The following is a 20303-nucleotide window of genomic DNA, read 5'->3' on the forward strand; positions in this document are numbered from 1 at the left end:
AATGGGTGATGTTCTCCTTCCCTCCTCAGCCGACAGTCTGTCCCAGCTGCAGGCGGCTCTGTCCAGCACTCAGCAGTTCCAACAGATGTTTGAGGAGCTCCGTGGTTGGCTGGATGAAGAAGGGTCCAAGGAGCAGGTTGGGGACAGTCTACCCTGGCAGCCTCAGGCCCTGCGGGAGTTGCTCGCCCAGCAGGACGAGCTCCAGCACCGAGTGGCCCAGCAGCGAGGGCCGTATGAGCTCATCCAGGCAGAAGGAGCCTCCCTGCTGGCCTCTCTGCCCCCTGGTGGTGAGGAAAGGGCAGCTCTCCAGTCCAGGCTCACCAACCTACGACAGGACTGGGACACACTAAGCCAGGGTATTTCCAAGCGCATCGGCCGGCTGACCGAGACCCAAGCCAGGGCCGAACAGTACCAGCAGCACCGTAACGAGTTGACACCCTGGGTAAAAGACTGTGAGGTGAAGGATAAGGAGATCCAGCCATCCTTGGACACAGCAGCTCTTGAAGAGGCCCTACAGAGCGCTCGGCGCTTGGCTCTGGACCTGGACCACCGGCGGCCCCTTCTAGAATCTTTGAACATGGCAGCTGACCAACTGCTTGAGCTGTGTAGGTCTGGAGAAGAAGAGGTGCGAGACGAGAAGGCTGAGTTAAACCGCCGCATGGATGAGCTCTCAGAACACCTGCACGGGCGCACCAGTCAACTAGAGGAGCTGGTGAGCCGACTGAAGGAGTTTGAAGAGGGCCGGCAGGCGGTAGAGAGGAGACTGGAGGCGGCCCGGCATCAAATCGAGGTCCAGGAGGCACTGGGTCCGCAGGCCTGCAGCAACAAGAGTCTTGAGCGCCTGCGCAGTCAGCAGGACTCGCTGAGGTCCCTGCAGCCGCAGGTGGTCTACCTGCGTCACCTGGCCCAAGGGCTGGTGCAGGACGCCCCGCAGACAGCAGGGAGCGCTGCTGAGGGAGTCCAGAAACTAGAGCATCAAGCCCAGGAGACGGAGAAGGAATTTGGAGATGTCACTGAGAAGGTGAGAAGGAGGGGGTGTGACATGGCGCTTCCAAAGAATGAGGTCTGGACTGCCTCACCAGTCCAACATCACTGAATGTGCTATTTATAACAAGGAGCTTTGTGTGTGTGTGTGTGTGTGTGTGTGTGTGTGTGTGTGTGTGTGTGTGTGTGTGTGTGTTTGTGCATGTCTCTGGAAAGAAGGCAGACTGACCTTTGGCTATCAGCAAACTGCAAATACTTAGCTAGAAAAACTGGTCGGTCTGATTTGATTGGGACAAAGCCAGATAACGTCATATGTACTTTCATCTGCCAAATGCCATACCTGTTTAAATACCGCATAGACCCGAATATAAGACCCCCCTCCTCCCATTATCATGACTCATTTTTGCAATTTGTTTTATTTTATATTTAAAAAAATATTTTAGGCGGCAGTTGGCTGTTTTAACATGATGTGAATGAAATCATGAAATCATCCAGTTATTTAATCTTTTGGGCTGTTTAGTAAAATTGATACATTAATGTGCATTTCATTTATGTAAATAACTCTTATGCAGAAAAGTCCCATATCCTCAAATTTACAATAATATCTCTGATCATATAAAACTTTGTTTCAGTAGGATGTGGTGGCAGTTAAATAAAAAAAAATTAATTAGGTTTCTGGCAACACTTACCACTAAAAACTATATACCAGCCTTTTTTTCTTTCTTTCATTCTTCTAATGTCCCAGATTGAACAGTGCTGCTCGTCTCTCGAGACGCGCCTGCAGGGCGTGGGAGAGGTCCAGTCACGGGTCCGGGACGTGTTCTCGCGGCTGGCCGACCTGGACGATGAGCTGGACAGCTTGAGCCCCGTGGGACGGGACGCTGACTCACTGGCTTCGCAGGCAGAGGCGGTGCGTGGCTTCCTGTCCCGGCTCTCGGCCCTGCGCTCGGAGCTGGAGGCCCATTGCGGCGAGTGCACCACCATGCTGCGGCGCGAGGGAAGCTCCCCTGATTTGCTGGCCCTCCGCAGGGAGACTGAGGCCCTGAGCCGGCAAACTGGCAAACTGGCAGAGAGGGGTCAGGCACGGCTGGGACAGATCGAGGCGGCCGCAGAGCGCGTGCAGGAGTTCTACACCCGCATGGCCGAGCTGCAAGGGCTGCTGGGTCGTGCAGAGGACAGCCTGAATGTTCAGGCCGTCGTGGGCACAGAGGTGGAGGCAATAAAACAGCAGCTGCAGGAGTTCAAGGTACGGTCCCTAAACTCATCCGTCCAGGCCTCCTTCTCATTCATCTTCCCATTGGGTTTCTGCGTGATCTAGCAATGCAATTTGTCCAGTTTCTCCATCAAAATAGTTTATTAAACTCAAATAAAAGCCATCAATTAAGAAGTAATTGTCCACAAGAAGTAGGCTCATTAGATGATATTACACAATACATGACACTGAAGGCCAAATCAATTAATAGGGTCTCAATGAATGAATTAGTGTCTCAAAAATGCATTGATAAAATTAAATAATCAGTGTATTCTTAATCAGTAAATACATATTACAGGTGTTGATATGAAACATATCATATTCATATATCATATTCTGTTGTGATAAAATACATAAGGCAAAGAAAATACATAAGAAAAGTATAATCATGTAAAGGAGATGCCACCAAGCAGTCAATGCATACAAATTAGAAAAGTTAACTATGGGCTTTTTATATAGAACTGATTTGTCTATTTCAGTTCTGTCTGCGTAAACAATTATCACAAAAAAACAAATAACAAGAATAATGAGATGTTTGTCACCCAGGTATGTCAGATTGTCTCTTCTTTTTCCGGGAACATTGTACTTGTGGTGCAGTGATGGTGCATGTGCTCGGGCTCTTGAGATAAGTCCGTCCAGCTGTCTGTGGGGGAATGTGAGCGGCCGTAGGTCTGACCGTAAAGTGTGAAGCACCTCTCCTCACCTCCATAAATCAGTTCCGCCGTCGGCCTTCCCATCTCCCCTGGCAGACGCGGGGAGGACGGGGGCGTGAATGGGTGACTCATTATCTCCAAGACCTCCTCTGTGTGGGCTTTCGGCAGCCTTCGTCACTCCAGTTCCACGGTTCTCCCCATCCTCTGTGGTAGTGGGGTATTTATAGGGTGTGTGTGCGCGGCAGGCAGTCACCTCTGTTTCTCCAAGGTCAAGCAGGTGTAGTCATGGAGGAGGAGGGGCTTCTTTTTTAACGCAGGAGAAGTGAATTTGACATTTTTGTGCGTTGTTGAATTTTTCAAACGGAGTCACGATTCCACAGTTCCAGATTCAGTTCCTTGCCGTCATCACCAACACCTCCACCCACTCCCACGGTGTTTTGTTAGGCCCATCGCCACGGTGATAGACAGGATTTTAAATGCGATACCACACAGAATCTCAGGCACGGCTGTGAGTCTAGCCACCCCCAGACTCGTGTAGACGGCACACATGCTTTGCTCCGCTCAGTACTGTTATACCTTCCTTTTGTGTGATTGGTTAGTCTGCGTCATCTTTCACCGCATATAAAAGCTCGTTATCGTGTTGATCTTTCATGTTCCGGAGGCATAGAAAGCTCTGGCTTTGCACCTGTAAGCTGCTTTTGCCCTGTGTTGATTGGTCGCTTTTTCTTTGCCTTTTACCCCCCGCACACTTTCTTTGTTTCCTATACTTTCATATGGAAGACTCCGCCCCCATTTATTGTGCTTATTCACAGTAAATGTTCATTTTGCTGTCGCTTGCAGACAGCTCCCTCCTTCCTTCTCTCTCCCTCACACACCCACACGCACACATACGCACACAGATTCTTTATTTTGTGTTGCCTCCAAAAAAAAATCAAGGCAGGCAGGATGAATGTGGAACTAAAAGACAGACAAAGTGAAGGACAGACAGAAGGAGAAGTGTGTGTGTGTGTGTGTGTGTGTGTGTGTGTGTGTTTTGGGAGTGGGGTGCATCGCACATCTGGGAGCTAGATCAATACAGGCTCAGCCCTGGATTTTAATCATGCAAAGTGTGTGTGTTTGTGCACGTTTATGGTCCAGGGAAGCTGGGAGGTGAGGTTTCTGTGGAGTTCATTTTAAATCACTAACGATTTAGTCTGTCTGTCCTGGCAGGCCGTTCCGACATTCGTTTTTTTTTAGCTTGAATATATCCGCGTGTCTCAAAAGCAGAATCCTGCACCTTCTGCCTGTCAAAGACATGCAGTCCAAAGTAGTGATGTCACTGCTGAGGCGGGAGATTTTGTGTGTCTGCGTGTGCGTGTGTGTGTGTGTGTGTGTGTGTGTGTGTAGGATTGGGTTGGGGGTTGTAGTCGATTTCACTGTTCAAGTTTTGTACTTTGATTCAGGACAGATAGTGGCATACGTTTATTTGAGTGCGTGATGTATGGTGGTGTGTGTGTGTGTGTGTGTGTGTGTATAGGGAGTGTGCCCAAAGGTCCGTTATAGAGGATGTTTCTAATTCCAGTCGGTTTGGACCGACCGGAATCTCAGCTGTCCCCTCCACCCCATGACCCCACTCATGGCCTCCCCGAAAATTCCTGTGCCCCTGTGTACCGCTGTCCCTTTACCCCTCCAGCAGCTGAGGGCCAAGCTGATTTTGGGAGGGGTGTTTGGGCTGCAAATGGGAATTCCTAGGCAGGGATGGTAGGGGTGAGGGAATAGCTTCTAAATCAAGCCATGCTGTCTCGGCTGTCTTCTCCTGGGCTCTCTGTACCTCTTCTTCCTGCCGTCTGTGCCCTTCTGCATGTATCAGGCACCTCTTCTTCCTGGGTAACAAGCCCACGGTGCCAGGAAGGTGTCAAGGCCCTGTCTGCCCGCCCGCCCCCCAAACTACAGCCACCCAGAACGCGAGGTTCCCCACCCCCACACAGGCATATTTTAACTCTTCAGAATGATATGTTCCTATACCTGATTTAAGATTAATCATTTGTGAAAAGAAAAAGGGTTTTTTGTGCTGATTCTTCATTGTTCTAATTTTCCAGAGAATCAATAATAAATCTAGAAACCCATTAAATATTATTGGTGGACTTTTTTTCTATTCGCTTTGTGTTTCTTGAGAATAAAAATGGCAGAACTTTCTCATTTCAGAGACCTGTGAGGTGTGATTCAAAACTGCTTATTAGACCCCTTTCATCTTAACACTCATCCCTTTTTGGCACATCCCTTATTTTTAACCCATTAAAATGATCACGTCTGTTTAAGCCACATTATGGCTAATTTATTTGTTAATGATGTTAGGATGATATAATGTTTTTTTTCACTACCCTTGAATTCTCAGATTGTGCATTTTGCCCCTATCTCCCACCAAAGGGAAGGGAAGGATTTGATTGTGAAAATGCAACTGTAGTAATCACTTTTTTATTTTTTTGCTGACAACAGAATGGGACGTTGTATGTTTTTGATTAGAAAGTGCGGGGGGGGTGTTGGCCTGTATTGTTTCAGCTGCTGTAAATGAGCGTGGCCCGCCAGCAGCCTTCATTACAGCACCTAACGTGTTTTAGGCGTGTCTAGTACGACTATGATGATGATGATGATGATAAGCAAAGTAATAAGAGTTATGTTATGAGGAATTACTGTTCTTTCCTTCACCAGCCTTTCCTTGACTCTAATAAGTGCTTAGAAAGCGAGAAAGAAAAGTGCCCCTCTGTTTGTATGGTAGTAGTTTAGTGTCCACACCTTCATGGTTAGATGATCAGATCACCCGAAGCTCTGCAAACAGTGCCAGTGCCGTGGACTTTACCCCCTGTTTCAACTGTTGAACATTTATATTTTACGCCAGATGCAAGCCCCACAGACCCTCGCTGTTATTCCTGAGAAAATGCCGCGGCGGTGGCTTGGATTTATTTCTGGCAGAGCTTTATAGGACTTGTACGGTGGTAGCTGATCGCAGATCCTGCCGAGCCACAGTGATGCTCGCTGACTGACTTGTGAGCGGGAACAATGCCGCCGTTGAGCCGCTCAGGTGAAGCCCGCTGGTTAATGATAAATCCGGCGCTGCGAAGAGAGGCGGCGTGATCCTCTGCTGCCTGGCGACCGGCAAAGAAAGGAGGGATCAGAGGTCCCGGTCAGAAGAAGACATCTGCATTAAGGATTTCAGCAGGAACAGGTTTTTGGGGACGGGAAAGTTCACCCTGGCCTGATTCAACAGGTGTTCGGCCACCAGCAAGTCGACTCCTGTCACGGCGAGGACCGCAGCGCTCCTCCGTGCCGCTTATTCTTCCCTCCCGCCCCTCTGCCGGGGGATTTTTGGAAGGGCCGGTTAAGTCTGGGAATGGGGTGGGGTGGGGTGGGGTGGGTGGGGGGTCGAACCCCTCCCTCTTCCTGTCTGACTCAGTTACTGTGACTCTTTAACTAGTTCGTCTGGCCATAGGCGTGCATGACGGAACGAATGAAAGACTGGGGGAGTCGGCGGGGGTCAGTAGGCTGTTCAGACAAAAGAGTGGAAATAATCGAAGCGCCTTTTTTTTTTTTTTTTGCAATTATTTGCAAATTTTTCTAATTGTTCCCATGCAGCGCTGCGTCTCTCACATCCCTCGTCCTCAGCAGGGCCACGTGTGAGTGTGGTTTTGATATGGACTGCAGGCTGACTGGGGCTTTGGAAAGAGAGAGAGTGAGAGCAGGGGCCGAAAGACCAACAAACCCCTTTTGTTCCTATAGAGGAGTTTGTCTTGGAAGCGGCCATGACAGCTGCAGCCCAACTGACAGCGAGGGCGAGAGAGGGAGGGGAGGGGGGGGGGGGGGGGGGGGGGGGGGGCAGGGAAATGGAGATCTGGCGGGGGCCAAAATGAAAGACAGAGTATTTAGCTTGTTTGACATGCAGGCCACGGGCGGGGTGGCCGCTCACAGCAACAGTTAGACTGCTGATGTGTGTGGGGGGGCACACGCTTCCCCTGCCCCGTCATGTGTATATGGGTGTCTGAGAGGGAACAGAGACATGCAAGCGTTTCCAGCGGCATTTAAACAAACTGCCGGAGCCGCTCCAAAAGGCAAGGGGGGGGGGCAAGAGAGGTGGCAAAAGAAAGGAAACAGGAGGTAGGACAAACAGGAACCGGAGTGGAGCATAATGAAAAGTACAAGAAGGGGAATGAATGGGGGTACAACATGGTTCACCTTCATCCAGCCCCTGTCGGACCCCCCCAGGCCCCCCGCACACATAGTGGTCCTGGAAGGCTTGAATTTCAGAGGCAGGAATGTGAAAGCGGGGATGAGGGGGGGTTTGGGGTAAATATTGTCTGATAATGTTTTACTCTGTTCTACCTCGGGAATAATTTTCCTTTCATCATTTTGGCATGTTTTTGCTTGAAATATTTAAAGGGTTTCCAAGTGGTGATGGATGTTACACGCCCTGACGGCCTTTGTTGCGCCGTAGCACTTTGGAAATATGGTCAAAATAGTTTCTTAATAGATTTTCTCCGGTGATTTAGTGCAGTGCTTAGCATGGGATTAACTACAACCATGCAGAGTCCGCCCCCCCCCCCCCCATCTACATCTCTGTAGCTCCGCCTCCCCTCATCTCGATCTCTCAGCCTCGCTCCCCTCACCGGCGTGATGCACTTTTTTTTGGAAGGAGGAAACCGGCATGATTGGAGCACTTCCTGTGTTTTTAATACCAGAGCAGGAAACGGACCAAACGGAGCAGGATTCAAACAAAAACAGAGAGAGGTAGGGGGGGAGGGAGACAACGACAGAGAGAAAGAGAGAGAGAAGGGGAGTGTATGCACGGGCGTGCAAAAGAGACAGAGAAGGGAGGGTGAGCGAGTGAGCGAGCGAGGGAGAGGAAAAGTGGGAGATTTTTTTAGCAGCTGCAAACCATTTCAGCTGTGTAGTGGCCTTAGCACAGAGAAGGAGCGCGGGATGAATAGAAAATAGCAAGCAGAAGGACCTGGACCGCACCAAGCTTTGTTCTGCAGTTGTCCTTTAACGGAAAAGGCATCGAAGAAAAAAAAAAAAAAAAAGAGAGAGCGAGAAAGTGAAGGCAGGGTGTCCAGGGATTGTCTGGGAAGTGGATCGCCCGGAGTGCAAGGCAGCGTTTGGACTGGAGCGCCGTCTGGGTCTCTGCCCCCTGGATATGGTCCCAAAGCTCACTGCTCGCTCACCAACCGGACGGGACTGAAAACCCTGGCCCCGTAGCCGTACCCCCTCTCGCCTCAAACCTCCCGGACGCAGCTACAGTTCGGATTTCAATCTCTTTATGGACCTGGACATAATGAAAGGCAACAAGGGAGTAGCGATGGGCTGATTTTTTTTTTCTATTCTTCATTGTGGAAAATGGTCTACTTGTTTTTCTTTTGTCCAGGTTTTCATTCAGAAGCGACATTTGACTGACAAATCGTGAGGGGAGTGTTGGATTTCATTCATTCACCGATGTCGCTGCTGTTGATGAGCACAAGAATGAAGAGGCATTTCAGGCATAGAAACAGGGTTTGCTGGGACTAAATGAGGAAATGGAGGACACTGACACTGATATTTTTATGTCCGTTTTGTGATGTGTGGGAAAACAGAAAACTATTGAAAAACTGGACATGATGGATGGAAAACTAACACTTCCAGCTGACTCTTTTATTCCCCCCTGCAGTAGATGTATTTTTTATATAATGGCTAGTGTGGAATTCTTGCCTTAAAAGGAGACTTGCACTTGTTTGGCTGCTTCTCGTTGAAGTTGAAGTTGCTCAGCCCTATGAAGCCGTTGCCGTTATGGCAAAGAGAAGGAAAGTGCACAGGAAGTAGGGCCGAGGGAGTGTGGGAAACGAATGTATGTCAGGGAGTGTGTGTATTTGTTTGGATGTGGGAGTGTATCTACCTGCACGAATGGAGCCTTCCTTGTATCATCTTGGACTTTGGACATCAAGGTAACGGACCATAACTACCCCCTACTACCCACTGTTTCTAGAACCTCTCTAAACAAATGTAAATATGAGTATGCTGCAGTGCTGGAACTTTTTTAGTCATGCAGCAGCCCATCAGTGTGTCAAGAATAGGAATTGCATGGAATACGCAGGATTATAGCTGAAAATGGGACTGGAAAATTCATCCATGTTGTTCTATTCCAGCCACATTCCTCGTTGCTTTAGTAGTTGATTCAAGAGAGAGACACATTGAACACACACAGACAGTTTGACTAGTCTTCTGAGGGATGGGGAAGCCTTTGAGCCGACCGGACTGTCTGCGTCAGAACCCCCGCTGCCTGGGGAAGGGTGACGATGAGGAAGCCTACATTGAGGACTGCTACGTGCCTCAGCGCTCCATTTATGACACCATGCGCATTAACGAGCAGATCGACCAGGGCACCAAGCTCAGTCAGCCCTCCCGGAGCACCCTGGGCTCAGGGGGTGGTGGGGGTGAAGGAAGCACCCTCTCCAGCAATGGCACTCTCGGCACTGACCTGGGGAGTGTGTTTGTTGCACGTGTACATGAAGCAGGGGTTCCCAAAAAGCTGGATGAAAGGGTCATTTTTGATGCCTTGAAGTTGACTGGGGACCCTCAGACCATGTTGCCTGTAGGAGCCATTTCCTCTGGCCTCCCCATCGTCCCCTCAACCTCTGCCACTGGAGGAGCGGCTGTAGTGAAGAGACGCCACCAGGGTGGGGATAGGAAGGACAACCCAAACCGCCGTTCCTGGAAAGCCTTCATGCCTCCGAGCTACCCTGACTTTGCAGAACGTTTCGAGCTCTCTCCCATAGACAATGCAGAGAAACGTCTGTCTGGCGCTGGAATTCCAGTTTCCCCATTGCACTCCCTTCCCTCTCTCCTACCTCCACCTCCACCAGCCACTTCCACATCTCCTCTGCCCCCCTACTCCCCGTCACCGGTATCGTCAGACAGTACTCATACGCCCCCTGTGTCCAATTCTCCTTGCCTCACTCCCACTATGAGCCCGCTGCCCTCCCACCTACACCCTGTTAGACAAAGGCAGCCCCCTCATCTGCAGAAGCACAAGATGAAATCTGCTCTGCCTTCACCTTCAAAAGAGCAACCACCACCCCTGCAGGGCTTGCCAAACATTATTCAGACCAAGCGTGGCTCTGTGAGCTCTCCTCAGCACAGCCCCAGTGGCTTTCGGGAGCCAGAGGGGAAAAATGTCAAGCCTCTGCAGAGTGTGAAATCTGCTGTAGAGACGCCCGACAACTGGGAAGTTGCTGCAGCGAAGGCTTCTGATTCTGAACGGGACTCCCCCATCCTGGAGCAAGATCAGGACACAGCTCCCCTAATAGCACCATTGGTTTCTCCAAAGCCTGTCTTTTGTCCCCCTACCAAAGCTCGAACGTGGCCCCGTAGCATGAGGTCTGACAAAAGGGGCGTTTTCGCCAACCTTCCCGTTTTACCCCCTCTGCCTCCACTGTTAGGTGAGGAAAGTGACCTGGACGAGGAGTCCCTCTATCTTTTGGACCCACCTTCTCCATTCCTGCAGGGAGGAGAGGTCCATAGCTATGAGGGTTTGCCACTCTCTCCTTGCATTAGCCAGGAGGGTGGTGAAGAGGGTCTGTTGGCTTGGGCACCACCAGCGGGAGAGCTTAGGGAAAGAACTGCCTCCGAGCTCTGCTTTGAAGAGGATGAGCGTAGGATCCTGCAAGAGCTGGATGCGGAGAGCGAGGAGGAAGAAGAGAGGAGACAGAAAGCACAGTTAGAAGAAGAGGTGAGGCGAACAATAGAGGAGGAGAAAGACTGGGAAGCTGTGCTAAAAATGGAGAATAAGTCAGCTGCGGGTCCAACGTGGGATAGAAGTGCAGACGAATCCTTGCAGGACTGGGAGGCCCAGCAGCTTAGCTTCTCGGGCCATTGGCCACTGTTGACTCCTCCAGTGGGTTTTGGGGGTCCTGTTCGCCCGAGTACCTCCCCTTGTCCAAGTTCAGAAGCTGGGTCAGATGAGCTATTCCTGGAACTGGAGAGACAATGCCAAGAGGAAGAAGGTGTGGCATTTAACAAGGAAATAAAGCATTATGACACATCTCTCCCACCCGAGATTTCTGATGGGACTCGTACTCTTTCTAGAGTGGAGGAGCTTGAGGAACAAGAAGACCATGGACTGAGTGAAACCTGTAAACATGGTGAGCATTTGGAACAGGCAGATCCTTGCATTTCTGAGTCTTTCACTGAGAAAAACACATTTTATCAAGACAAAGATTTTCATCAGACCTACTCTGCTTCTGAATTCACTGACCAATTGCAAGCCAATCTCCAGGATTGTGTCAGTGAAGTTGAAAAGAAGGATGTCTGCTGCTCGCCCACAGATGACACGGACTCCTTAATCAGACTTTTACCAGAGTCAGAGTCCAGCGGGATTCACATGTCTCACCCAGATGCGACTGTCCTTTCAGAAAACACTCAGAACAGCGAACGTCCTGAAACAGAGTCAGAGTTAGATAGCGGTGCATCACTGGGTCAAGATCAGGGGGAAGATGCAATAAGTAATGTTGCCTCTCAGTGCTCCTCCAGCCCAGAAAAGCATTATGTAGAAGGAACATGCTCTGAGCTAGACTTGGAGAGTTCTGAGGGAAATTTGCCTGACATTCTGGCCACTTCACCATCTACTGACTTTCAAGAGGCGGCCGAAGAGCTGAATGATAAAATTTTTCTTGATGTGGATTTGCAAGCCTCCTGTGAGGAGCTGGACTCCTCAGAACCTGTTGAAGTCAGTGAAGAGACTTCTCAGATGGATGTAATGTCTTCCGTATCGGATAAGGATGCAGAAGATGATTCAGCATGTGCTGGGAGGTTCTTTAATAATGAAAACACATCTGGACATGATCTGGCGATCATAGATCCACAGCAAGGGAATATGAGTACTCCTAAATCCGACATTGCCAATCAGGAAATATCCTTTTCCTTAACAGGGGGCGAATCTTGGTCCCCAGTCCCCACGTCACCTTCTAAATCTCAGGAAAGAAGTGCAGGTGTGGACACAGAGGCCTTTGTAACCACAGACAGCTTTGTTTACCTTGCTGTGTCAGTGCCACAGCTGTCTTCTCAGGACTGCCCACCCTCCCCTCTAGAGGAGTTCATGCCCCCAAGCCCTCTCCCCAAGTTATGTTCTGAGCCAGAGGAGGTGGCGTTCCTCTCCTCGGACAGTTTTGTTTACCTTGCAGCCCCTGAGCGACTGCCAGTGGTGTCTGATGGGGGCTCAGCCTGTGAGGACATGCAGGACCTCGTCTCAGACTCCGAAGGGAGCCACTCTGGGGTGGACTTTGTCCTCGGCTCAATGAATGGGGACAGTGACTGGGAATCAGAGAGCTCTGCAATGGACGCGGGGACTGGGGACCAATGGGAGGAGCTTGAGTCTGGACTATTACTTCTCCTTTTTGGAGAAGATCATCTGGAGATAGACTCTCATGTGGCTCCAGGTGTTTCAGAGCCTCACACCGAGACTGTGGCTGATACATCAGCTCCGTGCCATCATGATATGAACGATCTATGTGAGGTACACGCCATCTCCTTTTACACAGTTTAATATTAATTACCGACATTGCCTCACTCTCCCTCGTTTGATGACTCAACAGCACTGTCTCAGTAGAAGGTTGACAGCTTTAGTTCAGTTTATTGAACTTTTTTTCAGAATTCCAGAACTGCAGAAGACTGTGCATCATGTCTTCTCGTCTGCTCTCTGTGGATTGTAGGATGATTCCAATAAATTTGGCTTAAGCTTAATACGTGTGGGCTGAAATGCGGGTAGGCAATATAATTGCAGCAGCATGCTGCTGTGCAAGTTAGAGACAAAATGGCTTGCGTATGATGCACAATGGGGGTTCTCAAGCAGGAAATTCCCTGTACGCTCTGGCTGTGTGTGATAGCGTTTTGGAGAAAGCATATGCTTGTATGGACGAGCACTGAGCTAAATGGTATGTGTTTGAGTGGTAATTTTCTCTGCTGTGCATTGTTATTGCCAAATTATAATTTATCCAGACAAGTGCTGTACAGTCTTGAACACGCCAAGTAGCAATATGGTCGTGTGTTTGAAATTTGGGTTGTTTTATGTACTTTTAATTCAGGAATTTTGACAGTGACTTAAGCCGTCTGTATCTCAGTAGAATAAGTAGAACTCACTAGCTGCTTGTGTCTGTGTGTGAGTTCACAAATCATTCTATTAATCATTCTATAATTCCATTTCACTTCTTTGGCCCAATTTCCAGTGCATACAGTAGGGACTGTTTGTGCAGAGGAGTGAACCATACTTGTGCACGTGTCTGCGTGTTTATGCCTGGGGGCCCGACGTGTTTGACACTCTTGGCCGGCCATGGCCATGCCGGGGTCTGCTCTCTGTCACCCTGCTTGTGACGTAGAGCCTTGTCCCATGTCTGATGTTGCCTGGCTGCTCCCCAAGCTTATTGCATTACATCTCCTGTCTGTGGTAGATGGCTGTGTGTCTGCTGTGTCATCCACATTTGATTTAGTAAAGCCCCCATCTCTCAGTCACGAATCTTTTTAATAGTCAGGTCCACTCAGACATGATTTAAGACCAGAGCACTTATTACAGAGAGTTCTTACAAGAGAGTTATTCCTAAAACACACTAGAACATTTGTGTGTGGAGGAAGTGGAATTTTTAAATAGATAGTAAGATAATAAGGTCACTGGGCACTATTTTCAAAATGGCACCAAGTTTAGTTCTAAGCATAAAGTGTGATGTGAAATATATGGGTGGTCTGATTTTAAATACATTAAAAAAGACCTTTAATCATGTTTGTGCATGTGACTTATAGCGTGAAAGCAATCAACAATGCTCCTCCCATTTTAAGGGTGACTGAAATAATTATACTCCAACTAAAAGGGTTTCGAATCAGATAACTACCACAGTTCATTCTTGTTTTGTGCATTTATGTAAATCCTGAGGACTTACACTAGCAAACAAACCCTGTGCTTAGTGTGCTGCGCCAGATTGAAAAGTGTGCCCAATACTTCTGACAGCGAGGCAGAAATGGAATGGAATTTGTGGTGGTAGCCTAGTGTGCCTTGTGTTCTCCAGGTTCCCTTCTCGATCCCTCTCACCCTCTCTTCTCTCTCTGACGGCAACATTATGCAGATAAGGAAGTGAGAAGTAAACAAGGCGATTCTGTAGGGATTAGTTGCTCTTGCCAGTAAATTACTAGCACACTATGAAGTTGTTGAGTGTATAAATAGAAGATAAGGAAGTGCCGACCTATCAGCTCTGGACTCTGTGGACAGTCACGCCCCCCAAGCCAGAGGGCAAATGGAGATCACAGGGCTTTTTTATCGTTCCTGTGTTCACAGGAGTGTGTCTTTTGGTTTTTTGCTTTTCTGCTGCAGTGTGGTTCCCAGAGAGTCCCTGCCTGTGCTTGGTGTAGCAGGAAGGGCCCGGCTCCATGGATCTGTCCCTGGTCATGCTCTAGATAAGGTCTGGTAAATGACAAGGACAAGGCCACTGATCATGATAATGTTGACATCCAAATGTGGTGTACAGGAAGCACCTGTGACTGAGGAGGTCAGTGAAAGCTAGATGATTGTCTAAAACCTAATTTATGCACTTACAGACATCTTAATGTTGCTCTTCATTCACCCCATCATAATATATATATAAATAAATTAAAAAAAGGGAAGTGAGATGAAGGATGAGAGATCAAGGGTGTGGTCCCTGAGGCCCTGATAGAATCCTGCCCACTTGGGGTAGAATCCTGTGTTTGCTTGCTAGCAATGGGCAGTGGTGGCCTAGCGGTTAAGGAAGCTGCCCCGTAATCGGAAGGTTACCGGTTCGAATCCCGATCCGCCAAGGTGCCACTGAGGTGCCACTGAGCAAAGTTCCGTCCCCACACACTGCTCCCCGGGCTCCTGTCATGGCTGCCCACTGCTCACTCAGGGTGATAGGTTAAATGCAGAGGACAAATTTCACTATGTTCACCGTGTGCTGTGCTGCTGTGAATCACAAGTGACAATGACTTCACAAAAAAAAAAAAGGAAAAATCTAAACAAATAGAAACATGATCTTTAATGATGCTTGTGTGTGTGACTCCTCCCTCTCCTCTTGTTGGACTCCACCCATTGTAGATTATGATTTTCAGAATAATTACAGACCATCAAAAAGGGTGATTAAGTGGTCGTCAAGACACTAATAACTACTGTACCTTAGTCTACGAAACAAGCCCCACGATTAGTGTGTAGCACTCGTTCAAAAAATACTGATTCCCTCAGTTCCTTCTCATTTTTCCACTTTGCCTCCTCTGCAATTTACCCGTTTTCCTTCCTCCTGCTTTTTTTTTGTAAATGAAAGCAATTTTCATACTTTCCCAGCACGAAACTGGAATGTTTATTAGACTTGTTTAAGACCCACCATAGCGTAGATTGGACAAAGGCAACTTCCTGTTTGTTTTTTGTTGTGTGTGTGTGTGTGTGTGTGCGCGCGTGTGTGTGGCAGTTTGCCATCTCTGAGTGGATTTGCACTCTCTGGTGGAAGCATATTAATTGGAGGTGTTCCTGTATTTGGAATTAAATTGTTATGTGTGATTTTTGGGGAGATGAGAGATGGGTGGAGAGACACTATTAACCTATACACACACACACACACAAAACCTAAAGTAAAACATTGAGTAAATGTTATTAAGAGTTTGCAGATGAATTTATTCCTTTACTGACTTGACGGCCTGGAGACTCGGAAACCAGTGCTGAACTGTGGTTTGGGAAGGACTTTGAGGGGAGAGAAGGAATGAGGAGAGAAGTAGCGGTTTGGACGAGGGATTGAGAGCAGTGCAGATGTTGAAGGGTGACTGAGGCCAGAGATGGAAAGACAAAGAAGAGTGAGATATGATGGGGAGCGGCACATGAGGGAGTGAAAGAAAGAATAGAGACTTGTCACCCGTATGTCCGGCTTCAGAGACTGGGAGAGGAATGAGAAGCATCCCAGATATTTTCCAAAGCTTCGCCTCGGCTGTGGAGGGGGGGGAGCAGGGAGAAAGTGACGGACTCTCTGAGGAGGAGCGCAGGATCTAGGAGGAAGTGAGTGAAACGACGACAAAGGAACGGGGCTTTTCACTCTGAGATCAGACTTGGCGGAGATGTGTTTATTGGCCTTATTCTTCCTCCACTTGACTTCGCCCAAAAATGACCTCCCTGTAAATAAATATCCCGCTTCGGGTCAACAAGTGGGCGCGTTTGGCTGATGTGCCAGCAGTTTGAAAATGCTACCGGTGATGAGTGAAATGGATAGGAAGGGGAAGTGGAAAATGGTGGAGCGAACGAACACACACGAGACAAAACAAGAGGAAGGCCGCAAGGATAACGAGAGGCAGGATTTTTAAGACAAAGAGGGTCAGGGGTCATAGACTGAAGGATATACATGCTTACACACACACACACACACACACACACACACACACACTCTCGCTCTCATGCATGCTCATAAACATGCACTCTCCCATGCACAAAGGCAGTCCAGGAGAGGGTGGAGCCGGTCATTGTTTTTGTGTTGGACAGACTTCCTGCATTGGGGCAGGAGCAATGCCTGTTGCCAAAGGACATCTGTGTCCAAGCAGATAGACACACACACACACACTCACTCACACAGAGGTTAGATATAAACACTGTGGGCAAAGGTTTTTTTTTTTTTTTTTTTTTTTTTTTAACGCTTCATGCATAAAATAGGTTTTTGCCCCTTTTCTCTCCTTCACGGTTATTAACTTCAGCCTTGGCACCAGTGTTCTTCAGCACCTGGATCCCACAAGTTTATATGAGAAGAACAGAAAGCTGTAAACAACAGTAAGGTAGACCTACTGTTATTTAGTTAGGCTGTTGACATACTCTGACCAGGCAGAGTGATTCAGACTAATTATTTATGAACAACTATTGCAATAGACGTGACCCAGAAATGAGGCTGTGGCCTTCGTGTCCGGATATGTGGTGGGAAGGGGGGGTTTGGCATGGGGCTTTTTCACCACCGCTTGGAAGCGTTCTCTGTGTTTTACAGTGTGGTTCACTTGGCGGCGGCACCAGGGCGTATCCAATTTCAGTATCATTGAGGCGACAAAGCTGTTTAAGACTCCCCACTATCAGAGAGTATCATCATCATCAGACTGGACCAGTCTCAAATAGGTCCTCATTCATGAGCTTTAGCCCTGGATGAAGCTTTGTCATGTAGCTACAGGCTAATTTCAAAATAATGAATGTTTACAGGCACCTTTTACCATTTCAAAAGTTCCGATCCTCTTAATTAAATTCCCCCCACCACGGTCTTCCCTCTCTCCGGCAGACTGTGGAGCGGGAGCAGGTGGACCGCATTCAGCCGAAGCTGCAGCATGTCAATGCCGTGGGCCAGGGACTCATCCAAAGTGCGGCGAAACACACAGACACTCAGGCCCTGGAGCACGACCTGGAGTCAACCAACCTGCGCTGGAACTCCCTCAACAAACAGGTACGCCCGTTTTAGCTTTGCACTAGCTTTGCACCGTCTGGCTCGTTGTTGTCTACATGTTTTAGTTGAAATTTGTTCTTGCACCACCTGTGTCCCGTTGGCACTTTATGTGTCTGTGTAATTTTGTTTAATTGTTCAAATGTTACATGTAGCACCAGATTCCGGAAAAGCGTTATTTCGTTTCACTATGTACTGTCTAACGTGACCATAAAGTCAACTTCAACTTCACCTTTTGGAGACTGCACCGAGAGGGATGTGTCAAAATAAGAGGAATTTTAGATCATGTTTTCTGGTCTTGTGGTAGGTGGCTGAGAGGATTGCACAACTGCAAGAAGCCCTGCTGCACTGTGGGAAGTTCCAGGATGCCCTGGAGCCTCTGCTGAGCTGGCTCAACGATACGGAGGAGCTGATAGCCAATCAGAAACCTCCGTCAGCCGAGTACAGGGTGGTCAAGGCTCAAATTCAGGAACAGAAGGTAAACTGACATATAACAAAACATTCACTTTCTCAGAAATTTACAGCCAGGATATTCGATACTGGCTTCTCCCTAGAAAACGTGGACAAAAAGCTAATTTCTGCCCTTCTGGTTCAGCTCTTACAGCGGTTGCTGGACGACCGGCGCGGGACCGTGGAGATGATTCGGGCGGAGGGAGAGCGCATCGCTGCCACCGCTGAGACGCAGGACAAGGATAAGATTGAGAAACAGCTGGAGAGCCTGAGCCAGCGTTGGAGCACCCTGCTGGAGAAAGCGTCTGCTAGGTGGGCAGAAACGTCTTCAGCATATCTCCTTAGATAAAATAACCAGTGTTATTATACGAATAACAGAACCTACCATGGTTCAGTTACATTACAGTGGATTACATTTACAAATCAACTTACAAAGGAAATTAAAACTAATCAGACTAAATCAATCTCTCAAAGGGATAGTCTGGCGCTGTTTTTTTTTTAGTACTGCAAAATACAGAAATAGCTAAAAATCCATAAATAAGAATAAAAATAGTTGACAGTAAATCGATAAACTAATAACAATGGATAACTTTAAATACATGTAACCACTTTTTTCAAACTGGTGCTAAGCTTGGTGCTACGTGTTTAGCATGGGCCCTGTTCACTAGAGGAAGGAATCACAATAAATAAACATATAAAACAGGTTATGTATGAAAATAGTGCCCTTAATGTCACATTTCCAGATTCCACCTGTCGATCAGATTGCACGTTTACTGTTCATCTCAACTTAGTCCTGTGTTGTTTCCCGGCTGCAGGCAGCGCCAGCTGGAGGAGCTGCAGGTCCTTGCGCTCCAGTTCCATGAGGCGGTGGAACCACTGGGAGAGTGGCTGAGTGCCACGGAGAGGCGCCTGAGCACCGCCGAGCCTATGGGCACCCAGACCTCCAAAATCACCCAGCAGATCACCAAACACAAGGTACCACACCTCTCTCAGGTGTATTCTGACTGAACATCTGGGAGCCTCCTTCACCAGGCAATTAGGCCTCAGGCATCCAGAAACGTTCTACCACAAGGACTTCAGTGGGGACCTTGGTCATCAAACAAGGCCACTTGCACAACTACCATTCATGACTGTTACATAGACCTATTTTTGTTGAGTTTTGGCTTGAGTTTCATGGTTTTGTTTGCTCATGCATTTCTTTAATACCTTTTAATCATTTTAATTTGTTATTATTATTATGTGCATTCTAATATCTTTGTTTAGTTGTTTGTGTTCAATGTTTACTTGATTTTTTTTTAATTTTATGTTATTCATTGTCATTTGTCTTTTCACTTCCTTATTTTCCTTCACTTTCCTTTGTCCATCTTTCACCTGATCAAACCTGGTGCTGAATATCAGGCCCTCCAAGAGGAGGTGGCCTCAAGGTGGGCAGAGGTGCAGCACCTGGAGGCTGTGGGCCAATCGCTGTCGCCGCTGAGTTGTACAGCGGACCGCGATTGGCTGAGGGAGCGTGTCGGGGCGGTGTGCAGCGGGCACACTGAGCTGCGGGACTGGTGCTCGCGTCGGGAGGCCATGCTGGAACAGGCCCTGGCTAACGCGCAGCTGTTTGGAGAGGAGGAAGTAGAGGTGCTAAACTGGCTGGCGGAGGTGGCCCAGAGGCTGGCGGAAGTGTCTGTGCAGAGCTACCAGCCTGACCTGCTCGCCCAGCAGCACAAGCACACACTGGTACGGGCCTGGGACAGAGGATTAGGGTCACGTGACTCAAGCAGGATGGAAATCCTCAGCATCTGCAGGGTGTTTTATATTTAAAAGATCATCTCTGAGTCACTCCCTGTCTTGAGTCTATTTCCCACACTTGTCTCAGTCATAGTTTAAGTATGTTTTATAGCTTTAAGTCTAGGTTTAATTGAGACTCATGTAATAGATTGATAGCCCTAATTAATATTCAACGGTGGTAGTAATGAACCAGAAGACCACAGAGTCCCAGGTTTAAACCCCAGTAACTACCATTGTGTATGTGAGCAAGACATTTAACCCTGAGTGTCTCTCAGTATTTGCACCTCATCCTTTCTCTTTATTTCATGTAGTCACTGAACGAGGAGATTGTAAGCAGGAAGAAAACGGTTGACCAGGCTATTAAGAATGGACAAGCTTTACTGAAACAGACTACAGGTAGAGTTTCGTAACCTTTGACCCCTTAATGTTGTTTAACATTTGTGCCTTACTTTGTACTATTGGATTTCTCTGGGCCTTAAGCTGAAGTGAAGAGTGTTATCTTCCACAGGTGAGGAAGTGCTACTGATCCAGGAGAAGCTGGACAGCATCAAGAGCCGCTACGCTGAGATGACCGCTGGCAGCAGCAAGGCTCTCCGGACCCTGGAGCAGGCCCTGCAGCTGGCCACTCGATTCGCCAGCGCCAATGAAGACCTCACCCAGTGGCTGGATGCAGTGGAAGCAGAGCTGAACAACATGGAGCCGGACACCACACCGGCCTATCAAGAGAGACAAAAGGTGAGCAACCTC

The 20303-nt window shown here is 48.3% G+C and overlaps 2 protein-coding genes across 24 annotated transcripts in view; both read left to right on the plus strand.

The window, feature by feature from the left end:
• The window catches only part of macf1a (microtubule actin crosslinking factor 1a), a 131809-nt gene that overhangs the window by 91716 nt on the left and 19790 nt on the right, over positions 1–20303 (plus strand). For 17 of the 23 annotated variants that reach the window (XM_028963287.1, XM_028963289.1, XM_028963290.1 and 14 more), the window contains 9 exons: positions 30–1021; positions 1730–2230; positions 17172–17333; positions 17638–17808; positions 17926–18092; positions 18596–18755; positions 19179–19505; positions 19868–19952; positions 20065–20291. In XM_028963287.1, the coding sequence (XP_028819120.1) occupies positions 30–1021; positions 1730–2230; positions 17172–17333; positions 17638–17808; positions 17926–18092; positions 18596–18755; positions 19179–19505; positions 19868–19952; positions 20065–20291 (2792 nt within the window). The remainder of the gene's footprint in view (positions 1–29; positions 1022–1729; positions 2231–17171; positions 17334–17637; positions 17809–17925; positions 18093–18595; positions 18756–19178; positions 19506–19867; positions 19953–20064; positions 20292–20303) is intronic. The other 6 variants (XM_028963294.1, XM_028963299.1, XM_028963295.1 and 3 more) reach the window with 1 other exon arrangement.
• Positions 7745–11140, plus strand: LOC114769913 (WAS/WASL-interacting protein family member 1-like). Its single transcript, XM_028963303.1, has 2 exons — positions 7745–10892; positions 10975–11140. Exons 1-2 carry the CDS (start codon positions 9119–9121, stop codon positions 11010–11012), a joined length of 1812 nt encoding a protein of 603 aa, XP_028819136.1. The 5' UTR covers positions 7745–9118; the 3' UTR covers positions 11013–11140.

Source organism: Denticeps clupeoides, chromosome 20 (genome assembly GCF_900700375.1).
Source record: "Denticeps clupeoides chromosome 20, fDenClu1.1, whole genome shotgun sequence".
NCBI classification, from domain to species: Eukaryota; Metazoa; Chordata; class Actinopteri; order Clupeiformes; family Denticipitidae; genus Denticeps; species Denticeps clupeoides.

Bases quoted from the DNA above. Each gene is read 5' to 3' on its own strand.
- LOC114769913 (XM_028963303.1), top strand. From the start codon at position 9,119: ATGGGGAAGCCTTTGAGCCGACCGGACTGTCTGCGTCAGAACCCCCGC. The intron at 10,893-10,974 runs GTGTGGCATTTA...TACTCTTTCTAG, and splicing joins ACAATGCCAAGAGGAAGAAG to AGTGGAGGAGCTTGAGGAAC.